Source organism: Vulpes lagopus, chromosome 7 (genome assembly GCF_018345385.1).
Source record: "Vulpes lagopus strain Blue_001 chromosome 7, ASM1834538v1, whole genome shotgun sequence".
In the NCBI taxonomy this organism is placed as follows: Eukaryota; Metazoa; Chordata; class Mammalia; order Carnivora; family Canidae; genus Vulpes; species Vulpes lagopus.
The window spans coordinates 18,820,880-18,846,661 of record NC_054830.1 but is presented as its reverse complement, the minus strand read 5'-3'; the positions used below and the strand labels follow the sequence as shown (position 1 = coordinate 18,846,661).

Here is a 25,782-nt window from a genome sequence, read left to right as displayed (position 1 = left end):
AAAGGGTATTAGATTGGATTAAAAAGCAAGATCCAGGACGCCTGGGTGGCTTAGCGGTTAGGGTCTGCCTTTGGCTCAGGGCATGATCCTAGAGTCCCACATTGAGCTCCCTGCATGGAGCCTGTTTCTCCCTCTGCCTCTGTCTCTGCCTCTGTCTGTCTCTGTCTCTCACGAATAAATAAATAAAAATCTTAAAAAAAAAAAAAAAAAGCAAGCTCCATCACTATGCTACCTGCAAGAGACTCATTTTAAACCTAAACACACCTTCAGATTGAAAGTGAGGGGGTGTAGAACTATTTATTATGCTAATGGATATCAAAAGAAAGCTGGGATAGCAATCCTTGTATCAGACAAATTAAATTTTAAACCAAAGACTGTAATAAGAGACGAGGAAGGACACTATATCAAAAACAAAGGGTCTATCCAACAAGAAGATCTAACAATTGTAAATATTTATGCCCCTAACATGGGAGCAGCCAATTATATAAACCAATTAATAACAAAACTAAAGAAACACATTGGTCATAATACACTAGTAGTAGGGAACTTTAACAACCCACTCACTGCAGTGGACAGATCATTGAAGCAGCAGATCAACAAGGAAACAAGGGCTTGAATGACACACTGAACCAGATAGAATTCACAGATATACTGAGAGCATTCCATCCTAAAGCAACAGAGTACACACTGTTCTCTAGTGCACATGGAAAATTCTCCAGAAAAGATCACATACTGGGTCATAAAATCAGGTCTCAACTAGTACCAAAGACATGTACTCAAATACACAGAGGCTAAAGAGCATGCTACTAAAGAATGAATGGGTCAACCAGGAAACTAAAGAATTTCTAAAAATCATGGAAACAAATGAGAATGAAAACACAACTGTTCAAAACCTTTAGGATGCAGCAGACGTGGTCCTAAAAGGGAAGTATAGAGCAATACTCGTTTCTCAAGAAACAAGAAGGTCTCCAGGAAACTAGGAGCTGGTTCTTTGAAAGAATTAATAAGATTAATAAACTCCTTACCAGATTTACCAAAAGGAAAAGAGAAAGGACCCAAATAAATAAAATCATAAATAAAAGAGGATGGAACACAACCAACACTGAAGAAATACAAACAATTCTAACAACATATTATGAGAAATTATATGCCAACAAATTAGGCAATCTGAAAGAAATGGATGCATTCCTAGAGATGTATAAACTACCAAAACTGAAACAGAAAACCTGAACAGACCGTGACCAAGGAAATTGAAGCAGTAATAAAAAAATCTCCCAAAAGGGCAACTCTGTCGGGACCCCTCTCACTCCTGAGAGCTTTTTCTGAACTCTTGTTTAATAAATCTCTATCCCTTAAAAAATAAAAATAAAAAATCTCCCAATAAACAAGAGTTCAGGGCTGGATGGTTTCCCAGGGGAATTCCACCAAACATTTAAAGAATTAATACTATTCTTCTGATGCTGTTTCAAAAAATAAAATGGAAGGAAAACTTCCAAACTCTTTCTATGGGGCCGGCATTACCTTGATCCCAAACAAAGACCCTGCCAAAAAGGAGAATTACGGACCAATATCCCTGATGAACATGGATGCCAAAATTCTTTTTTTTTTTTTTTTTTAAGATTTTATTTATTCATGAGAGACACAGAGAGAAAGAGAGGCAGAGACAAAGGCAGAGGGAGAAGCAGGCTCCATGCAGGGAGCCTGACGTGGGACTCGATCCCGGATCTCCAGGATCAGGCCCTGGGCTGAAGGCGGTGCTAAACCACTGAGCCACCTGGAGCTGCCCACAGATGCCAAAATACTGGTCAATAGCATCCAACAGTACATTAAAAGGATTATTCATCATGACCAAGTGGGATTTATTGTTGGGCTACAAAAGTGGTTCAACAATCACAAATCAATGTGATATACTACATTAATAAAAGAAAGGACAATGGGATGCCTGGGTGGCTCAGTGGTTGAGCGTCTGCCTTTGGCTCAGGGCATAATTCCGGGATCCAGGATTGAGTCCCACATCGGGTTCCTTGCATGAAGATTGCTTCTCCCTCTGCCTAGGTCTCTGCCTCTCTCTCTCTCTCTCTCTCTCTCTCTCTGTGTCTCTCATGAATGAATAAATAAATAAATAAATAAATAAAAAGACAAGAACCATATGATCCTCTCAACAGATGCAGAAAAAGCATCTGACAAAGTATAGCATCCTTTCTTGATTAAAACTCTTCACAGTGTAGGGATGAGGGAAAATGTCTCAATCATAAAAGCCATATACGAAAAACCCACAGCAAATACCATTCTTAATGGGAAAAAATGAGAGCTTTTGCCCTAGGGTCATAACACAGCAGGTGTCCACTCTCATCACAGTTGTTCAACATAGTACAAGAAGTCCTAGCTTCAGCAATCAGACAACCAAAAGAAATAAAGGCATTCAAATTGGCAAAGAAGTAGTCAAACTTTCACTCTTCACAAATGACATGATACTGTATGTGAAAAACCCAAAAGACTCCATCCCAAAATTGCTAGAACTCATATAGAATTCACCAATGTGGCAGGATACAAAATCAATGCACAGCAGTCAGTTGCATTTCTATCTACTAACAATGAGATTGAAGAAAGAGAAATTAAGGAATCAATCCCATTTACAATTGCACCCAAAACCGTAAGATACCTATGAATAAATCAAAGCAAAGAGGTACCTTTACCTTTGTACTCTAAAAACTACAGAACACTTATGAAAGAAATTGAGGAAGACACAAAGAAATGGAAAAACATTCCATGCTCTTGGACTGGAAGAACAAATATTGTTAAAATGTCTATGCTACCTAGAGCAATCTATACATTCAAAGCAATCCCTATCAAAATACCATCAACTGGGATCCCTGGGTGGTGCAGCGGTTTGGCGCCTGCCTTTGGCCCAGGGCGCAATCCTGGAGACCCGGGATCGAATCCCACATGGGGCTCCCAGTGCATGGAGCCTGCTTCTCCCTCTGCCTCTCTCTCTCTCTCTCTGTGTGTGTGTGTGTGTGTGTGTGACTGTCATAAATAAATTAAAAAATTAAAAAATTAAAAAAAATACCATCAACTTTTTTTTCACAGAGCTAAAACAAATAACCCTAAAATTTATATGGAACCAGAAAAGATCCTGAATAGCCAAAGGAATGTTGAAAAAGAAAACCAGGGACACCTGGGTGGCTCAGTGTCTGAGGGTCTGCTTTCAGCTCAGGGTGTGATCCCATAGTCCCAAGATTGAGTCCCACATTGGGCTCCCTGTAGGGAGCCTGCTTCTCTCTCTGCCCATGTCTCTGTCTCTCTCTGTGTGTCGCTCATGAATAAATAAATAAATAAAATCTTAAAAAAAAAAAAAAAAAAGAAAGAAAGAAACCCAAAACTGATGGCATCACAATCCCAGACTTCAAGTTCTATCACAAGGCTGCAATTATCTTTTTTTTTTTTTAAGATTTTATTTATTTACTTGACAGAGAGAGAGAGCAGAAGCAGGGGGAGCTGCAGGCAGAGGGAGAGGGAGAAGCAAGCTCCTCAATGAACAAGGAGCCCTATATGGGGCTCAATCCCAGAACCCTGGGACCACAAGCCACAAGCCAAAGGGAGATGCTCAACCAACTGAGCCATGCAAGTGCCCCTAAAGCTATAATTATGAAGACAATATGGTATTCGCACAAACACAGACACATAGATCAATGGAACAGAATAGAGAAGCTGGAAATGGACCCTCAACTCCATGGTCAACTAACCTTCAACAAAGCAGGAAAAGAATATCCAATGGAAAAAAGTCTCTTCAACAAATGGTGTTGGGACAACTGGACAGCTACATGCAGAAGAATGAAACTGGACCATTTCGTTATACGATACACAAACATAGGCTCAAATGGATGAAAGACCTAAATGTAAGATAGGAATCCATCAAAATCCTAGAGGAGAACACAGGCAGCAACCTCTGTGACCTAGGGCACAGCAACTTCTTCTTAGACACATCTCCAAAGGCAAGGAAAACAGAGGTAAAAATGAAGTATTGGGACTTATCAAGATAAAAAGCTTTTGCACAGCAAAGGAAAGAGTTGACAAAACCAAAAGACAATCTATAGAAACCAGAAGACAACTCCTTCATATGGGGGCTGTCCTGTGCATTGCAGGAGAAGATATTTGCAAATGTCTTATCAAGTAAAGGGCTAGTTGGGATCCCTGGGTGGCGCAGCGGTTTGGCGCCTGCCTTTGGCCCGGGGCGCGATCCTGGAGACCCGGGATCGAATCCCACGTCGGGCTCCCGGTGCATGGAGCCTGCTTCTCCCTCTGCCTGTGTCTCTGCTTCTCTCTCTCACTGTGTGCCTATCATAAATAAATAAAATTAAAAAAAAAAAAAAAAAAGTAAAGGGCTAGTATTCAAAATCTATACAGAACTAGTCAAACTCAACATCCAAAGAACAAATAATCCAAAGAAGAAATGGAAAGAAGACATGAACAGACATTTCTCCAAAGAAGAAACACAAATGGTCAACAGACACATTAAAAAATGCTCAATACTGGGCAGCCGAGGTGGCTCAGCAGTTTAGTGCCACCTTCGGCCTGGGGCCTGATCCTGGAGACCTGGGATCGAGTCCCACACTGGGCTCCCTGCATGGGGCCTGCTTCTCTTTCTGCCTGTGTCTCTGCCTCTCTCTCTCTCTCTCTCTCTCTCTTTCATGAATAAATAAAATCTAAAAAAAAAAATGCTCAACATCACTCAGCATCAGAGAAATACAAATCAAAATCATAATGTGATACCACCTTACACCTATCAGACTGGCTAAAATTAACAAGTCAGGAGATAACATGTTGGCAAGGATGTGGAGAAAGGGTAACCCTCTTACACTGTTGGTGGGAATGCAAGCTGGTGCAGCCACTCTGGAAAACAATACTGAGCTTCCTCAAAAAGTTGAAAATAGAGCTACCTACCCTATGGACCAGAAATTACACTACTAGGGATTTACCTCAAAAATACAAATGTAGTGATCTGAAGGGGCACCTGCACCCCAATGTTTATAGCAGCAATGTCCACAATAGCCAAACTATGGAAAGAGCCTAGATGTCCATCGATGATCCTAGATGAATGGATAAAGATGTGAGATACACACACACACACACATATACATACAATGGAATACTACTCAGCTACCAAAAAAGAATGAAATCTTCCCATTTGCAATGACATGGATGGAACTAAAGGATATTATGCTCTATTTCTATGCTCTATTTCTAAGTGAAACAAGTCAATCAGAGAAAGACAATTATCATATGATCTCATTCATATGTGGAATTTAAGAAACAAACCAGGGGATCATAGGGGAAGAGGGGAAAAAATAAAACAAGACGAAATCAGAGATGAAGACAAACCAAAAGAGACTTTTAATCATAGGAAACAAACTGAGGATTGCTGGAGGGGAAGGGCTTGAGGGATGGGCTAACTGGGTGATGGACATTAAGGTGGGCATATGATATAATGCGCACTGGGTATTATGTAAGATTGATGAACCACTGACTTATACCTCTGAAATCAATAATACATTATATGTTAATTAATTGAATTTAAATTAAAAAACAAATTAAAAACATTTAAAACTTTTTTCTATTTTTAAAGATTTTATTTATTCATGAAAGACAGAGAGAGAGAGGCACAGACACAGGCAGAGGGAGAAGCAGGCTCCATACAGGGAGCCTGATGTGGGATTTGATCCCGGGTCTCCAGGATCACACTGTGGGCTGAAGGCAGCACTAAACCACTGAGCCACCTGGCTGCCCAATTAAAATATTTAAACAGCCTCATCCCACTGGAAATGTGTCCATTTGATTAGTAAATGTATACTACCTAGCTCAGCATCTTGCATGTGAGAGGTGCTCCATATTCATCATGTTAACAAAAGTTAAAATGAGTTGCTTTTGATACTTCCAATGTGATTCCAGACAGATCAATCAGTGTCATCTAGCAGAGTAGGTCCCATTTACAGCAAAGTGCTATTTTACTAAGATAAAAAATATGTATTTCATATGTATCTCAGTCACGTCTAAGGCTGGGTCTAAACATCATCTTTGGTTATTTGATGGTCAATCTATCAAACAGGTCTCATTCTAAAGCTCCTTTCTCAAGGGCACAAGCTGGGTATGGGATTGCTACTCTGGAGTGGGAGCAGGAACAGTGTCCGCATTCTTGCTACACTGTTAATCCCACCCCCCAGGAGGAAGGCAAGGAGAAAGATGATTCATTAAGAGACAACAAATGGCAAGATGGGTCATTCTCTAACCACAAGTACCAGAATCATCAGTCCTTTTGTACCAGAGGTTCTCAACCTCAGTACTACTGACATTTGAAAGCAGGTAATTCTTTATATGGGGGCTGTCCTGTGCACTGCAGGATGTTTAGCAGCATCCCTGGCCTCCACCCAGTAGATGCCAGTAGCAACAACGAAAATGTCTCCAGACATTGCCCAATGTCCAATTGCTGGGGAAGGGAGAAGAAGGTGTTTTCTTCCCACTCTATCCCCCACGCTATTAAGAACTACTGTCTTGGGCAGCCCCGGTGGTGCAGCGGTTTAGCGCCGCCTGCAGCCCAGGGCGTGATCCTGGAGACCCTGGATCGAGTCCCAGGTCAGGCTCTCTGCATGGAGCCTGCTTCTCCCTCTGCCTGTGTCTCTGCCTCTCTCTCTCCCTCTCTCTCTCTGTCTCTATGAATAAATAAATAAAATCTTAAAACAAAAAAAAAAAACTGTCTTACAGAAACATTATCAGGCCAGTCTCTCTCCTAGCTGGCATTGCTTCTTGGTTTAATGCTACCTAGCATGAAGTCCCTTTTTGAGTATCAGGTATCCAAATGTCTGCTCTCTCATGGGGGAACACATTTGCTAGTTTAGTGAAAAGCCCCAAAAAAACTTCACAAGTGCCCATGAATGAGCAGTTTGAATCTGGCCCTACTTCCCATCCCTCAATATCAACCCCAACTTTAGTTCTTGCCCAGCAGGGGATCCTCTGGGGAACACTAAGAAGATAGCTTAAGCCCCAAATATCTTCTAAAACATCCACTCCACCCACCAGACACTCATGTATCTTCCCCTACCAAAGAGTACCTTCAACTACCAAAGGAGGGTCTGGTGGGAGGACAAGTCCAATGTTGCCTCTTTCCAAGAGAAGGGGATGCTGCTAATCAAAAATATCTGCATTCAAAATTCAAAAAAGGTTAACATTTGCTGAATCTGGGTACAAAGCATATAGAAATTCTTTCTATTGTTTTTGCAACTTTTAGTAAGTCTGAAATCATTTTTTTTTTTTTTAAATGAACGTTGGGGGCGCCCTGGGTGGCTCAGTTGTTTAGTGTCTGATTCTTGATTTGGCTTGGGTTATCTCAAGGTTGTGGGATCAAGCCCCTCGTTGGCCGTGGAGCCTGCTTGGGATTCTCTCTCTCCTTCTGCCCTGACCCCTCCCCACTTTCTCACATGCAAGCATACTTGTTCTTTCTCAAAAACAAACAAACAAACAAACAAACAAAAAAAAACAGTGATCTTATTGGAATAATGAAGATGTTCTAAAACTAGGTTATGATGACAGCTGCACAACTTGGAAAATTAACTAAAAACTTCGACTTATAATTAAAATGGGTGGATCCTGTATTCCCTATGTACTACAGGTCAAACATGAAAGCCACAATGTCAATTCTGCTGGAAAGAAGCTTCTAAGAAAGATACACAGGGAAGTAACTGGTCTTCCCCACCCCACTTTGAGCTTTGGTTAACAATTCCAGGAAAATAGGAAAGATCCACATTGGTACCTACTAACCATCTGGTTACAGCAATGTTACCTCTAAAAAGTAGCCCAAGGATTTCCTAAGAGGCATTTTTATTTCAAATCTACTTCAAATAGTTCTTTCATTAACTTCTAACTATATGGATACTAAAGCAGAAAGCCTGTTCAACTCTACAAAGCAACTACTGTGCACAAGCCACGTGACCACTTCAAATGTGGTTATCAATTTAATCATCATCTTTCAGATTTTCAGCTTAAGTGTTCTTCTGTGGTAAGTAGATACAACTAGCAAAGAAATTCTTCTTTTACATTTTAAGATTGAAGTTCTAAATCTCTAGCTTCCCGACAAATTGACAGATACTTTTTTTGAGGGAGTAAATGAATCCATGTTTTATTTTCATTCCCATTGAACTGGCACCCTAAACCAAATTCCATGTTAAGTTTAAAAACTTTTTATTTTTTTTTTCTTTTTTTTTTAAAAAACTTTTTAAAATTGAGATACAGTTTGCACATCACAAAATTCACTCTTTTATTGTGCTTTCTACAATGCAATGGGTTTTAGTATATTCACAAGTTTGGTCAATGATCGCTACTATCTTATTCTAGAAGATTTAATCATCCTCAAAAGAGACTCTATTACCCATTAGGAGTCATTCACTATTCCCTCTTGAGAGCACTTCTCCCTAAGTGGCTGGTAACCGATAACCTACTTTCTTTTTTTTTTTTTTTTTTTAAGATTTTATTTATTTATTCATGAGAGACACAGAGAGAGAGGCAGAGACATAGGCAGAGAGAGAAGCAGGCTCCTCACAGGGAGCCCGATGTGGGACTTGATCCTGGGACTGGGATCACGACCTGAGCGGAAGGCAGATGCTCAACTGCTGATCCACCCAGGCGTTCCCCTACTTTCTTTTTTTAAAAAAGATTGTATTTATTTATTTTAGAGAGAGAGAGTGCGAGTGTGGGGGTAGGGGGGTGGGGAGCAGAGGGAGAGGGACAAGCTGACTCCATGCTGAGCACAGAGCCCAATGTGCACTTGATCTCATAATCCTGAGACCATGCCCCGAGCTGAAATCAAGAGTCAGACACTTGACCAACTGAGCCCCCAGTAATCTACATTCTGTGATAAACTTCTTTCTCTATTTATATTCCTTTGGAAATAGGATTTATACAAATTAAACACAAATTTCACTTAGTCACAGAATTTGGTAAAATATATGGCATTAGTATATAACATTAGCATGGCTAATCTCACAACGTGAGATTAAAAATTATTAATCTTGGGCAGCCCGGGTGGCTCGGCGGTTTAGCACCGTCTTCAGCCCAGGGCCTGATCCTGGAGACCCAGGATTGAGTACCGCCATCGGGCTCCCTGCATGGGGCCTGCTTCTCCCTCTGCCTGTGTCTCTGCCGCACTCTCTCTGTGTCTCATTAATAAATAAAATCTTAAAAAAAATTATTAATCTAGATAAGCTTATCCATGATTATCAAAATCATACCATCAATACTCTTAACAGGAAAGAAGTACATATTATATATAATATATAATATATACTCATACGAAATGAGTTAGAAGGTAAAACAACAGCACCTGAACACTTGGCCTGGGGAGAAGGAGACACAAAGACACATTATAATATACTCGGCTCAAGTGGAGAAAATGCCTAATAACACTGAATGCCAGAGGAAGCCTAAGAGAATTCTGTGATGGGTGAACTACCATCAATGCTAGGCTCTAAACAAGGCTCCCCACCCCCAGGAGTACTGGCATGGCCATGTTCTTCTTCCCTCACATGCCGGGATGCCTGTGCACTCATCCTGCAGACACCAATGGGACAGATGCTACACAGCCTTGTTTTCACTTTCAGTCCAGGAAACCTAGTCTCATGGTAGAGGCAATGGGCAACAGCACCATCAGAATTGGCTGCCAAACATCTAGCTGCCACCCAAAGCATCATTATCACTTCTCAGGCTCCCAAGAGGTGAATAAGCAGCCAAGAAAAAGGAAGACAACCAACCAAGCAGGGTCCAGTGTCATAGAATCATTCTCTTCAGTACCTCTTCTGGTAGTGAGCAGCCACCAAAGGCTGGCCACTGTACCAGGCGCTTCACATACATCACTCTAATCTCACAGCTGCTCTGAGGTGGGTACTATGATTATCCTTCCATTTTACAAGTGAGACACTGAGACTGAGAAATTACAAACGAACTAAGAAGTGATAAAGCTGGAATTCTAAACTTTTCAGTGGTCCTAACCCTATACTGTCTGGAGGTATACAGAACCATAAACCAAAGTTATAATCCAGATCACAAACTGAACTATGCCTTTGTATAACCCCTGAGCTAGTTAATTAGAGTTATACATATTCTGCTTGTCTTTTTTTCCAATAACTATCTGTAATCAAGTTCCAAAAGTCCACAAGACTGAAAATTAGCACTTCACACAACTCCATTTTTATAAAAAGTATAAACATTAACTACAAATACCAGCTGAAAGAATAGGTATAACATCAAAGAACAAGATTGAAATTCATAGGCATATTTCCAACTAAGAACAAATTAAGAACTAAATTACTTCAATCCACAGAAATGAATCATGATATACATGTATGACAAAAATAATTATAAACCTCATCATAGGAGACACACTGGAAGTCCTCTCTTAACACTGACAAAATGAGGGGCGCCTACATGGCTCAGTCAGTTAAGTGTCTGACTCTTGATTTTGTCAGTCATTTAAGTGTCTGACTCTTGATTTTGGCTCAGCTCATGATCTCATAATCATGGTTCTGCACTGGGCATGGATCTTACTTAAGAGTCTCTCTCTCTCTCTCTCTCTCTCTCTGCCCACCCCCATCACTCACGTATGCATACACTCTCTTTCTAAAAACAAAGCAAAAAAACTGCCTAATGATTCAAGAAAGTCAAACTGAATCCAGTTTAGAGCACCTCTTGTGATTATTGCAGAAACTCTGAGATATGGTAAAGCCAGGGGCTGGTCATCAGAACTTAAGAGTTTTAAAGCCGCATGCTAGGGGCACCTGGGTGGCTCAGCTGGTTAAGTGCTTGCCTTTGGCTCAGGTCAATGATCCCAGTGTCCTGGGACTGAGCCCTGTATTGGGCTCCCTGCTCAGTGGAGAGTCTACTTCTGCCTCTGCCCCTCTCTCAGCTCATGTTCTTTCTCTCACTCAAATAAATAAATAAAATCTTAAAAAAAAAAAAAAGGCCACAAGCCAGATTTCTAGTGTGGCCTAGCTATGTTCCATGTCCTCCATGTGGTGTGTCTCTGGCTCCTTCTATTGGGAGAATTTAAGATTTGACAACAAATGTAGCAGAAGCTCCTAGAAAGACCTAGAAGCAGTCCCCTGAGAATCAGTCCCAGTCAACAGTTTAAATGGGAAATACTGTTGACACAAAAAATAATCCTCTTGAGTACTGCCACCAAATCCCTTTTTAGCTAGATATCCCATGAAGCCAAGACTGAAGCTGCTGTAACTTAAGACTTTCTTGTTCCAGTCAGATGCAAAGTTGTTATGATAATAACAAATACTGACTCAGTGTTCACTGTGTGCCAGGCCTGGTTCTAATCCCCCTACATGCATTAACTCATTTAATCCCAAGAAGTATGAGAGGACACTAGGACACACAGATGTTAAGCCACTTGTCCAATCACACAGATGAAGGTGATAGAACAGGAATGCAACCCCAGGTAGTCTGCCTCCATGTATTTAATTACTAGGATATACTGCCTCATGCCAGTCCAGACTCAATTACTAAATAGAACTGAAATTTTCTTTTTTTTTTTTTTTAAGATTTTATTTATTCACGATAGAGAGACAGAGAGAGGGGGGGGGTGGGGAGAGAGAGAGGGGCAGAGACACAGGCAAGGGAGAAGCAGGCTCCACGCAGGGAGCCCGATGTGGGATTTGATCCCGGGTCTCCAGGATCGCGCCCCGGGCCAAAGGCAGGTGCCAAACCTCTGTGCCACCCAGGGATCCCCAGAACTGTAATTTTCTTAAATATCCTGAGAGCAAAAATCTTAAGTAACTACTGATTTACATTTACATTCATTTTAGAATGTATTTTTCTTTCTGTTTCTCACCAATAACCTTACAGAGGGCAATCAGGAAAAGGTACTAAAATTGAAATTTCGAGGAAAAATCCCATGATTTAAGCCACAAGTCATACAGCTGAGCTCTGGATGGGGTGCCACATTCTCTTCAGTGAAGTAGTTTTGGGGTATGGGTTTAGGCAAAACCACAACCTTGCAGGATTAAAAGGTTACCACTTTTTTGTTACCTGGAATGTACACAATCTAAATACTTAAGTGTTTCATACAGTAATGCTAACAACTTGAAAATGATTCCAACAAATTAAGTTTTCACCCATTTTTTCCACTATGGCCTCAGTATTCCCATCCTCCAGAACAAAGCTTTCCCTGGTGATCTCATTTTACTCAGAGATACCATTTCAGATTTGGTTTCCTTCACATTATCTTCAGAAACACCCTTTACATCCTGGTATCTTCAAAAACCTAAACTCTCTTAACTTTGTTGACATAAAAAACACTATTTCATAAAACTTCATGAATTCTACAGCCTTCATGCACCCCCCAGCCCCCACCCCCGGCACCAGCAAAGGCCAGTGTCTGAAAGAATCTTCATGTTAGGTGATAATGGCATCTTTTTTTTCCACTTTGTAAAGTCAGGATGATTGTATCATATAGCCAAGTCATCTTTGGCTAAAGAAGGCCACCAATGCTAAGAAAGTTGAGTAAATATTCCAGAGAAATGAATTCTTCTTCCAGAGCTACCCTTCATAAGAGCATTTCAGTAAACATTTGATTGAGAACAGACAACAAACATCACACCTGCAAATGGAAGAAAATAAAATGCTGGGATGCCTGGGTGGCTCAGTGGTTGAGCATCTGCCTTTGGCTCAGGGCATGTTCCCGTAGTCCCAAGTTCAAGTCCCACATCGGGCTCCCTGCATGGAGCCTGCTTCTCCCTCTGCCTGTGTCTCTGCCTCTCTTTCTCTCTCTCTAATGAATAAATAAAGAGAAAGAAAGAAAGAAAGAAAGAAAGAAAGAAAGAAAGAAAGAAAGAAAGAAAGAAAGAAAGAAAGAAGAAAGAAAGAGAAAGAAAGGAAGAAAGAGAGAGAGAAAAAAAGAAAAGAAAAAAATGCTAATTTCTTTAGATCAACTGACAACTGCTTGAAAGAGCTGGTACAACTGGGCAACCACTGAAGGGATCAATACTCTAATACAATGCTTCTTACTCCCCTCCCTAAGTCCCCCTGTGAAATGGCACACACGGCAAAAGGAGATAATATTCACCCTCAAACCGCAGGGATTTGGTCAACAAAGAAAGCCCAGGGTACATGACGCTGTTAGAAATACCCTTCCCAGTAGGAGTAGAATAAAAAACCCTGCCTCACAGTGTTTGCTGGCTTCCTATTTCTCCTAGAGAGAGATGAAGGTACAAGCTGACAGACCTCTGCTAGAAATGAATTCCCCAGACAGACAGACAGCTGCTAAGTTCTGCCCTGATGAGTGGTAAAGATTACTAGAAGGATGGTGAGTGGATCATGAAATCTGTACAGTTCAGCAAGAGGATTCTGTTGTATGGCAGTGCTAGCAGTCTACGCTGTGTCCTATGACTAGGGGAAGAATATAAAACTAGGAAAGGAGGTTGACTGACTAAGGATATGGTGCTACCTTATTAAATAATTATTCTAGTGAATATTAAAAATGAGATCATACAAGGCAGCCCGAGTGGCTCAGCAGTTTAGTGCTGCCTTCAGCCCAGGGCATGATCCTGGAGTCCCGGGATCGAGTCCCATGTCAGGCTCCCTGCATGGAGCCTGCTTCTCCCTCTGCCTGTGTCTCTGCCTCTCTCTCTCTATGTGTGTTCTCTTTAAATTCTCATGAATTAAAAAAAAAAAAAAATGAGATCATACAAAAATTTGGAATCTGAGAGAACATCCTATGGGATCTATGACTACACCTAATGTCTGTCACCTCTCTTGGTCTAAGTTCCTGTAAGATACAAGCTGTCTCTTATTTGTACTTCTGCACAGAGTACCTTATGGTACATATGCCTAAGGACCTGTCAAAACATCCTATTTCACCCCGAAAAAATTTTGGCACTGCTCTTGCTTTGTTCTGGCATCTCATTCATGGGGCAAGAGTCAATCATCAGGGATTTGGGAACCCTAAGAATGTTCAGAGAAAGTGTAGGGAGGGTGGGAGTATAGATGACTAAAGACCACACCCCCTCAATACTGCTGTGTAAATGAACATTTTTCCACATATTGCTCGAAAAGAAACCCTGCCTAGGATAAATTTTGTTTTTAAAAAAAGGCTGTCCTAGTTCTATGTAACACTTCTCTCTAAAAGGGGCTAGAAATTTCAGACAGGACTTTTTTGTTGGGATAGAAGGAAGAGGCAGTTAAAACACAATATTGTTATTTTTTAAGATTAAAGACCAAACAGCTCTGATAAAAAGTAACACCTCTCCAGGAGCAACCCACAGTTGGGAGAACGCTACAAAAGAGAATAGCATCTGCCATGGCTCCCCCATTTATATTTCCACCACTCATAGTATTATTTAGCACAGTGGCAAAGGACTTAATGACTATTCACTGATAACAAGATGTTCATGAATTAAGTAAGTGTTCTCAAGTAGGACAGGCAGTCAGAATGGAACCAACCATAAGCACAAAGATTGGGACCTTCATTCTTCTCTCAAAATATTGGTAGCTGGCACATAACATCCATTAAATGACTGGCTTAATGATGGACAATGAACCAATCAGTCAATAAGAACTTCGTCAAAAAAAAAAAAAGAACTCCATCAAGAGGATTGTGGTTGTAATCCAGTCATTCTCTGAGGATCTAACAATATTTATACTACTAACAATAGGTATGGATACGTCAAATTTCCTCTAAATAGCGCTTGCTCCCAAAGGATTTATAGATGCCATCTCCCCATAAGGGGAGAACATGGCCAAAGAAGGGAGAAGGTTAAGTATAATGAGCCATGCTGAATGGAACAAAGCTGACGAAAGGGCATTGGGCTACAAGAGAGGAAGAGTTCTCATGCAATACTACTCTTCTCTAGCAGAGCCTTAAGATCTTGGGCACACTGCATTCACCGTTAAGTAACAGCAGTGGGTACATAAATATCAAACTGTATTATTAAGCTTCTTTCTCCTACTTTACAGATGGAGAAACTAAGACACCACAAAGAAAATAACTTCCCCCAAGGAAACACCATGACAAGGATTCTATCCATTTCATAATTCCAAAACCAACAGGCAGGGTTCAATTAGAAGTCCAAATGACAGTTCTAGGTGGCAAGCTGAATACATCTAGATGTTTCAAACATAAGGTAAGTATAGATTCAGATTCACCAGCTCTGACTATAGGCAGCCAAGAACTTGAGTACGAAACTCCAATTTTTAAAGAACCATGATAAATGCACTACACACAACAATCCACTCCTCTTTCTCCTTCCTGATGGCCCTCTTGAGAAAGTAGCACATGCAGGTAGGACCTAAGTGCCACAGGTGTTGCCATCAGTGGCCCTGACCCTAGGTCTAGGCATAAGTACTGATCTAGAATTCCTGTGCCAGGCAGATCCTTAAGATCACAGACAGTCAAGGATCATTCTTTGCATTAAGATCTCCTAATCAATCACATTCCAATGGGAAGCACTCCAGACCTGTCATTTTTTCCCATCTACTGTCTTTGTCATCTAGTCCAACTGCAACTGGGCTCCAGTTTTTAAAATACACTTGTGCCCATTAACTCTGCTAGAGAAACCTTCCCAGCCTCTTCTAAAGTTTCTCTTCACAACTGCTTTCTGGTTGGAATTTGGTATGCTCCAAATACAGATTTCTGGTACCTTTCCAAAGTTCAATCATTTGATACCCTCCCTCCCCGTACATAAAAAATATATCCTTCCAGCATCATTTGACCGAAGTATAAAGCAACCTGGTTGGCCTCCATGCATCCGATGGCATCTTCCAAGAGTGAAAACTCCACGCAGACATAGCCATAGTCGTAACCTGGGGACAGCATTTAAATACAGACGGGAGTGGTGTTAGTGCCTTGCAAACACAAAAGACACACTTAAATCCCCTGTTTCTGAACCCCTTAACACAAGCCCTCCCAACTAGCACCTCCCTCCCCTATACTGCGCAAAGCTGCTACCCCAAACAGAAAAAAGTACTGAAGGAAAATCTGGATGTTTCTGACTTTGAGAGTCATTCCAAAATGGCTTTTTCTATTAACCAAGAAGATCTGCCCTCTTTAGCACTGATGGTCTGTCTGGTGAGGGTGCCCCAGAATTAGGTAATCCCACAGAAAGTTCACGAGGGGACCCAGAACATTTTAATCACAGGCTGAATCTTCTGGAAAAACAAAGTCAACAAGAGCAGGAAAGTATCTGGAAAAAAACAACAACATATCCCAAAAGAGGAAGGAGAAGCAATTATCCCAAAGCTATGCTTATAGTCACCACTTTTCAAGCAGAAACCACCTTCAAAGACAGAAGTGCTGACAGACTGAGGCAACTATTCTGTTTGGAAACCACAGGAAGCTTCTGGTTGGCAGGGGACAGACCATTTCAGGTCTCCTCTTTTTTCCTTGTTTCAACTCAAGTCATAAACCAGCTTAAATCCTTATGAAAGGAAGAAGGTGTAAAAGCATAAATAAGTACAAATAGCTGGGTCCCAAACTGTGCTTGTGCACAGAGACTGGCGCTAGGGTAGGATGGGGGAAGAGACAGCAGTTGTTAGCAATCAGTACATGTCCAAGAATTGTATAAGCCATTAGTCAGAGACCACCCTTCACCTTTCTCCTAAGAAAGTGTCATTTGCAACTCTCATGACCCATGAGATTAGGAACTCATGGGATTTACAGGCTGCTGAGCTCTAATACTAACCCATCCTGTAATTTCCCAGACACTGGCACCATATGCCTACAAAAACACACTTGGCAATGCAATGCTCCACAAATGCCTTCCATGCTTCCTCCACTGCCTCGCAGGATAAAGAAGTGCATCTTTAGGAGTGATGCTGTGCAAATGAACAGCAAGAAAAAGATGCAATTTGTTCAGATGAGAAATAAAACTCAGGGAAAGTGAAACAACAAATTGATTTCACACTCTGACCAACACAGATTAAAACTAACCCCTGCAACCTGCACTTAAATTTACTACAAAATCAGCCTCCTCTGATTAGTAACTATTTGAAGAAATGAAACTACTTTAAAGAAACAGTATATGTATTTATATACATCCTATTAATGATAGAAATTGTTTTGTTACTGAATTCCTTTTAAGTGGATGTTCTTTATCAAACTCCGTGAACTTTTAGAAGAAAACATTCTGCATTTTTGGGCACCTGGATGGCTTAGTCAGTTAAGCGTCTGACTCTCGATCTCAGATCAGGTCTTGATCTCAAGGTCATGAGTTCAAGTCCCACACTGTGCTCCGTGCTGGGTGTAGAGCCCATTTAAAAAAATAAATTAAAAAAAAAAGAAAGGAAAGAAAGAAAAGAAAGAAAGAAAGAAAGAAAGAAAGAAAGAAAGAAAGAAAGAAAGAAAGAAAGAAAAGAAAGAAAAAGAAAGAAAGAAAGAAAGAAAGAAAGAAAGAAAGAAAGAAAGAAAGAAAGAAAGAAAACATTCTGCATTTTGTAAAGGGCTCTGAATGTTCTTGGGAAACACTATAGAATAGCAGAAGCAACTAAGGTGCCTTCTATCAGCAAATATCTACTGCAAACACTCAACTGCATGTCCACAATCAGAAAAGGGGAAGCCACGGAACAAGCAGATATACTCCAAGGTGTGTTGGTTACCTCTACAGAACATATCTAGGTCCAGATGTGTGAAAAGCAACCTTCTCTACAGCTGCCAAAATGAAAAACACAGGGAACTAACACCAAATTGGAAAACCCCTGAGTTTCCTTTCTGTACTTAAAGAAGTAACTACTGTGGCCCAGAGGAGCACACAGAATCTGTGGACAAAGAGAAAGAGAGATGATTTATGACAACATTCATACTTTGCTAGCGGACAAACAAGACTCTGATACTACAGTCACTGGGAAGGAAAAGATCCAGTTTTCAAGAGACCTATGAGCATCTCTATATATCAACTCTAATATGTATGTTAACAATGTTACTTCAGATTGAATATTAAATCCACAAGCCCAACATTCAGTTTCTTCTGCCCGAAACTTTAGATATTAAATAATAACAGAAATTTAAGGCTTAATTATAATAACTGAGACTTAAAAAAAAAAAAAAAGGTACCCAATCTTAATCTTGGACATTTTGTGTGTCTGAGACTCACAGTTGTGCAAGGATTTTCAGGAATTGCCAAAATGGACAATATTAAGTAATACTTACTTAACACTTATTGGTGCAAGGCTGCATTCTAAACACTTTACATACACTAATTTAATCCTCACAAGACTACCCTATGAGGTAAATACTATTAATATTAACCTCATTTTACCCATGGGGAAGCAGGCAAATAAAGATTATATAATTTGCTCAAAAATCACCTTCATGGAAAGTAGGAATATGGACTCAGAACCAAGCAGTCCAGATTCAAATTGATGCTGTTAACTGCTACACTGAATAGCCTCTTACCTTTTAATAAAATCCTAGACTGATATAAGTAATCTGAATTCTAAACTTTATTGAGCCCAATCACAGAAAAGGTTCCCACATTCCCAAGGACAGACAGATAAGGCCATGTCTATAATTAAGAAATACGGAAATCTGCAGCACACCAGTTACCCCTATTCTAAAATATCTATAGCAGAACTTTGTGAGTAGGTCCAAGTATGTAAATTAGAAAGCATGGGCTGCTATACTGGCTACCAAAAGTCTTCTGCAAAGACAAAAATCCAAAAGCTTGTTGTAATGATAGCTATAAAAGTTACAATATAGGGATGCCTGGTGGCTCAATGGTTGAGCGTCTGCCCTCAGCTCAGGGCACGATCCTGGGGTCCTGGGATCGAGTACTACACCGGGCTCCCTGCAGGGAACCTGCTTCTGCCTGTCTCTGCGTCTCTCTCTCTCTCTGTCTCATGAATAAATAAATAAAATCTTAAAAAAAAAAGGATTAAAAAAATTACAATACAGTAAGACACTTGATATAGGATACTTAATATAGAATATTTTAAAAGCTTTAAAACCGAGAACAATTGTATAAAATGTGTATAGGAAAAAGAACCAGAACTAAATATGAGGAAGTCACATCTAACTCAGAGGTTAGAGATAAAAGTCTGCATATGAGATGAAAACCATGCATTGTCAAAAATCGTACTCAAACACCCCAACGTGAAGAACAACATACCATCTCTCAATATAGGTTAAGTCCAACACTGCCAGTTTTTCCTCCAGCGTCGCAACAGATCGCTTTTCTTTTGGTTGACACCAGATGAAGAGGCTGGCTTGCATTTAAGGGCCATAATGTATGAAAAACATATCACTTTAAATAACAGAATCACAGCTAGCACAGCGAATGCTCACACTTAGAGAAACTTGAGAGACAGAGACCAACTGAAGCCATGACTGAGTCACATCACACCTCTCATGCTCACTCCATGAGAGAGAAGATGGGGTCGTGGAGAGGGGTTGAGCAAGCACAGGTGAATATATGGAAATCTGAAAATGAGTAACGCAACATGGTTGTAGACGAACATGATTACAGTGGTTGTACTGTTACAGCAGGATAATTGGGGATTTTTTTTAATTCCTCAAATGTAATTTTATAAATCACAGAGTAAGTTTTAGTAGACCTATCCCACCCACAGACCTAAACATTCTGAAAATAACCAACCAACCATGCATTCACAATTGCTAGAAACCATTTGGAATCATTAAGATGGTAAACTCAATGTTAACAGTGCCATAGACAGATTCTTACCTAAAGAGTAAAAAATTATTTTATTACCTTTTTCTTCTACCGCCACATGCTGGGAAGAAGTCTGATGGGCTGATGGGTCTTTGTGCTTATTTATAGGACTATTAAAAAGCATATTTTATTCCATTTTCTAACCTAACTAAATGTACAGATTTCTCATAGAAATGTGAATGCTCCTTATAAGTTTTGTTTGTTTTTTGGGAGTTGAGAAGGATGATAACAAGGAAAGAAAAGGAAGTATATAAAGTAACACTAAAATTTCAATTCTTTTTCATGTTCATTAATCACGTGATAGCCTATTAACCAAAAAAGTATCTGTGATAAAAGCTAACCAGGTGCTTAAGGGGGAGTATGGTACAGAAAACAAAGCCCTAATGAATAATATCCAGTATCTTTTAGTCTCTGCTCCTAGAAGAGTTGACTCAGGGATGCTGACAAACATGGCCCTTAATTATTCAAGTCAATTGCAATGTTTATACCAAGCCTGGCATTTATAACAATTACACAGCAATACTTACTTAGGCAAATGAGATGAGCAGCCCTGTGTTCAAACTATTCTAAAAAAACCCAACTAACATAAACGAGTCTAGCTGAATTTCCCATTAGGAGTGATTTGACTTTGATAAAGCCAAGAATATACATACCAACTATAAAATGTAAAAAAGAATCAGGATTTAAAAAAAAAAAAGTATTTATTTATTCACGAGAGACAGAGAGACAGAGAGACAGAGAGAGAGAGAGAGAGAGAGAGAGGAAGAAACACAGGCAGAGGGAGAAGCAGGCTCCATGCAGGGAACCCAACCCGGGACTCGATCCTGGGTTTCCAGGATCAGGCCCCGGGCCAAAGGCGGCGCCAAGCCGCTGAGCCACCGGGGCTGTCCAAGAATCAGGATTTTAAAGGACACAGGCAGAGGGGAATCAGGATGTAACGTATAGAATTGCTGAATCATTATACTGTATACCTAAAACTGAACAATACAGGAATTAAAAAAAAAGGAGGTAGGGAAAAGTTTTCTTTATTGGGTATCTTTGAGGGAAAAGAACAGATTTTTTTTTTCTCTACACAAGGATTATATCTCTGTGGGAACAAAGCATTATGAATATAAAGAGCACCACGAAAAATCTTTATAGAGATTGAAGAGGGCGATGTTTTTATAGATCCTATTTTCATAATTCCATTTCATTACTTTTAAAAGAAAAGTAAAATATTATCAAGTTAGAGATTTTGGCAAAAACCAAACAGAATCAATCCAGATATCTGAATTCCTACCAATGGAAGTAATATAACAAAGAAAGCCAATGTGCAAGATTTCTAACAGGTACTTCACTCTGTTAAAACTCAAGTGAATATGTCCCTGCAGCTTGCATTATGAAAAGTAGGAAAATATCTGATTTATGTATCAACCTACTAACTGGGAAGAACAGAATTGGACCTCATGAAATACATCATTTCAAATCTTACAAGCACTTTCAATCCTCTCCCCCTCAACTATTCACATAAGGCTTGCTGGTTTATAATAAAAGATGAAACAAGGAAGATGCACACTCATGATTACTTGCTAAATTTTTGAAAACTGCATATGGTTCCATTTTACTTAGTGCTCCATTTGTGCCAACTGGTTATTCCAAAAAAGGGGGGGAGGGGTTGCTTGAGGTTGTATTTTCAAGAAGTTCTCAAAGTCCAAAAAATTTTTTTTAAGATTTTATTTATTTATTCATGAGAAACACAGATGTGAGAAAGAGAGACAGACACAGGCAGAGGGAGAAGCAGGCTCCATGCAGGGAGCCCAATGTGGGACTTGATCCCAGGACTCCAGGATCACGCCCTGGGCCGAAGGCAGGGGCTAAACTGCTGAGCCACCCAGGGATCCCCACAAAGTCCAAAATTAATTAGGGGTCACTTCATCTAATGATGATTCTCTGGCCCCAGGATATTATTATATGGGAAATTCTCACCCTTATTTAATTCATTTTAATTCCAATGACATTAATAATGCTATGTGAGCACAACAAAAGAGTGTCCCTGCTCTCAGAGAGCTTAGAGTAAAGGAAGAGTTATGACAACAGATAGGCATAGACTATCTCAAGATGCTATGTAAGTCGGAAAAGAAAACAACTATTATTTCTTTATTGAGATATTACTGACATATAACATGTGTTGGTTTTAGGTGAACATAATAATTTGATATATGTGTATATTGTAAAATGATTAGTACAGTAAGTTTAAAGTTAACATCCATCACCACACACACAAATTTTTTTTCTTGGGATGAGAAATTTTAAGATCTATTCTTTTAGCAACTTTAAAATATACAATACAGTACTATTAAATACAATTAACACACTGTATATTATATCCTCAGGACTTTTTTTTATCTGGGAACAATTCTCTCTTTTTTTTAAGTTTATTTATTTATTTAAGCAATCTCTACACCCAATGTGGGGCTCAAACTCACAACCATAAGAGCAAGAGTCGCACGCTCTTTCGAGTGAGCCAGCCAGGAATCCCAGGGAACAATTAACCTTTACAAAGCCAATGTTCTACTTCAATTTTTGTTCACTTGAAAACAAACAAACAAACAAACAAACAAAAATCTACAGAGCAAACACCAGGAGTAAAAGAGGAACCTTTGTTGACCTACTTTTTTCCCTAGCCAACACTCTGGCCTGGCAGGAAAGATGGTATAAGTATATGGCAAAAGGATCATCCAAGAGAAGAGCAGTGCCAATGAATGCTGCAGCAAACTGCCATGCAAGATGATCCCAGAACAAGTCCCAGATTAGAGGGTAAAGTCTTCTCATTTTTTTTTCCTTCCTTCCTTTTTTGAGAGAAAGAGACCATGGGGGGAGGGGGCTATAAAGGGAGAGATGATCTGAAGCAGGTTCCACGCCACCTGGTGTAGAGCCCAATAACGCAGAGATTGATCTCACAACCCTAAATCATGACCCAAGCCAAAATCAAGAGTCAGATACCGAACCAACTGAGCTACCCAGGTGCCCCAAGCTCTTTTCATTTCTATATCCCCAATATTAGCATAATACCTGGTACATGATGGTGCTCAGTTAACATAACAGCAATTGCAATGTGTATCTTCACTGGAGCAAAATACAAGAAAAGTAATTTCTCCGGTTTGTACTTATGCAGAAGCTAACTCACCATGTGCTTTCAGTACGAGCCACTTCTTTCTGGGCCTGGGATATCCATATGCCAAGTTGCAATGATGTTAACTCCTTTGCAGGGTGGTCTCAGGAGTGCATGAGATAATGCATTTCAGCACCTTCATGTTTCTTTTACAAAGCATTGTCAGGGACTAAAGATCAGATGCTACCTGTTTTGCTGCTCCTCAAATATGCCCCAGTATTAAAATGTTAGCACTGGGCAGCCCCGGTGGCTCAGCGGTTTAGCGCCGCCTGCAGCCCAGGGTGTGATCCTGGAGACCCTGGATCAACTCCCACGTCAGGCTCCCTGCATGAAGCCTGCTTCTCCCTCTGCCTGTCTCTGCCTCTCTCTCTCCTCCCTGTGCATTCTCATGAATAAATAAATAAAATCTTTAAAAAAAAAAATTAAAAAAAATAAAATAAAATGTTAGTACTGATGAACTGCCTCACTGATTTCTAGTTGTTAAGAATATGTTTCCCGGGGATCCCTGGGTGGCGCAGCGGTTTGGCGCCTGCCTTTGGCCCAGGGCGCGATCCTGGAAACCCAGGATCGAATCCCACGTCGGGCTCCTGGTGCATGGAGCCTGCTTCTCCCTCTGCCTATGTTTCTGCCTCTCTCTCTCTCTCTCTCTCTCTCTGTGTGACTATCATAAATAAATAAAAATTAAAAAAAAAAAAAGAATATGTTTCCCCCACAGATCACAAAGCTATTTTCATTTTGAGTGGAGGAAAAAATATGGCCCATAAACATGTTTCCTATTGCCTTGGCCCTAGTACAAATAAAAGGACAAGTCTCCACTGTTCACAAAGATAGTGGCTTCTGAGCTGGTTGCTCAAGATGAGAACAGATCACACTAGCCCAGCCACTTACCTATTCCAGAAGTAAAATAACATCCAGAGAAGGGTCAGACAACTGGCATTCTCACACTTTGACGAGACCATAAACCTAGGTCATCTATGTATTATAACAGAAAACTGATGCCCAACTAAATGTACTAGCTACCAACCAGATCCACATTTGGGATCCCCATCTGTGGTAAAATAGAAAGATATTTGGTCTCTGTTCCAGGTTCCTGGCATGGAGATCTTAAAACTCTTGGAATTTCCTGAATGACAGGGGTGATATGAGTGTCTTTTGTTCTAATGAGGTGACTCTTGGTGGGCTCTTTGATAGCATCAGGATGGGGCCTGGTGATCAGAATGCCCAAGTCTTGCTCAGAAGCTTGCAACTTTTAGCCTTACTCCTCCAATGCGCAGGGAGGGGAAAGGAGTTGGAATTTAACCTAATCACCAGCAGCCACAATGATTTAATCAATATGACTACATAATGGAACCTCCCATAAAAACCCTTCAATGATGGGATTTGGAAAGCTTCCAGGTTGGTGAAAGCATCCATATGCACCTGTGTGCAATTTTTTCTACTTCTTGTCTGATCATTTCCTATAACACCCATGAAAAGTCCTGTTTTATTTTACCTGTCTGAAAATCAGACATCATTAACAATTACTTGCTGATCTCTCTGACCAAGAATTATCTGTAAGCATTCATTTAGGTGTTATTCTTTTTCAAAAGCCTGTTGCCTCTAAAAGTCCTGTTTGTCAACCTCTAGTGACTTTACTATTAGAAATAACTGACCATTTTTCATCAAGTTATCCAGAGCAGTAAACTTCAAACTTTCAGCCAAAAAGAACTCAGAATGCATAGGGACTCCCAGATTCCTTTTTAAAAATTGATTTATAAGATCAGTTGAATACAGAACACTCATACCATATACCCATTTTCCATAGAAACTGAAGCCCGTAAGGTCAAAGACTACATTGCTCATGATCACCAGAATATTCTCTGCATCTCAACATGCTACAGCTATTGGATGAATAAATCAATAAACAAACATTCTCTAATAGTTTCAAAATTAGAGCCATACTCTAATCATACACTACCAAATATGTGGTAGGTAACACCAAAGAATGAATTATAAGCTTTTCTTTTTATTATTTTTTTTTTAAGATTCTATCTATTGGGCAGCCCGGGTGGCTCAGCGGTTTAGCGCCGCCTTCAGTCCAGGGTGTGGTCCTGGGGACCCGGAATCGAGTCCCGCTCAGGTTCCCTGCATGGAATGGAGCCTGCTTCTCCCTCTGCCTGTGTCTGTGCCTCTCTCTCTCTCTCTGTGTCTCTCATGAATAAATAAATAAAATCTTTAAAAAGAAAAAAAGATTTTATCTATTTATTTGAGAGGGAGAAAGAGAATATGAGTAGAGTGAGGGGCACATAGAGGAACAGGTTCACCACTGAGCAGGGAGCCCAATGTGGGGCTCGATCCCAGGACTTCCAGAATCATGACCTGAGATGAAGATGCTTAATTCAGGCGCCCCAAATCATAAGCTTTTCAAGAATATAAGGCGCTATTTTATTTTTAAAAGATAGGGGGGAGGGGCAGCCTGGGTGGCTCAGTGGTTTAGTGCCACCTTCAGCCCAGGGCCTGATCCTGGAGACCCGGGATCGAGTCCCACGTCAGGCTCCCTGCATGGAGCCTCCTTCTCCCTCTGCCTGTGTCTCTGCCCCTATCTCTCTCTCTGTGTTTCTCATGAATAAATAAATAAAATCTTAAAAAAAAAAAAAAGATGGGGGAAAAATGAAAATATAACATTTTCTAAGCATAGCATAATGAATTGAACTGAGATTAGGGACAATCAGTTATGAACTCTACCAGTAAGGTGTAAGTAGCAGTCAGTAGGCCATTAATATCTGCACTGAAGCTCTGTAAATATTCTACATGCTCATGAAAATGCTTTTAAGAAATCAATCTTTATATGACTTGTCAACTGATTTTTAAGGCTTATTTTCTAATACTAAGGTTTAATTTATACCACAATATACATCCTTTTAAAGTGTACAATTCAGGGGC

At 40.2% G+C, this 25,782-nt stretch overlaps 1 protein-coding gene across 3 annotated transcripts in view; it reads right to left on the bottom strand.

Annotated features, from left to right (window-relative positions):
* The window catches only part of RBM6 (RNA binding motif protein 6), a 122,104-nt gene that overhangs the window by 52,784 nt on the left and 43,538 nt on the right, over nt 1-25,782 (bottom strand). The window contains exon 6 of one of the 3 annotated variants that reach the window (XM_041761443.1): nt 15,776-15,849. The exons of the other annotated variants lie outside the window; for them this stretch is intronic. Within the exon in view, the coding sequence (XP_041617377.1) occupies nt 15,776-15,849 (74 nt within the window). The remainder of the gene's footprint in view (nt 1-15,775; nt 15,850-25,782) is intronic. 3 annotated transcript variants of the gene reach the window in all.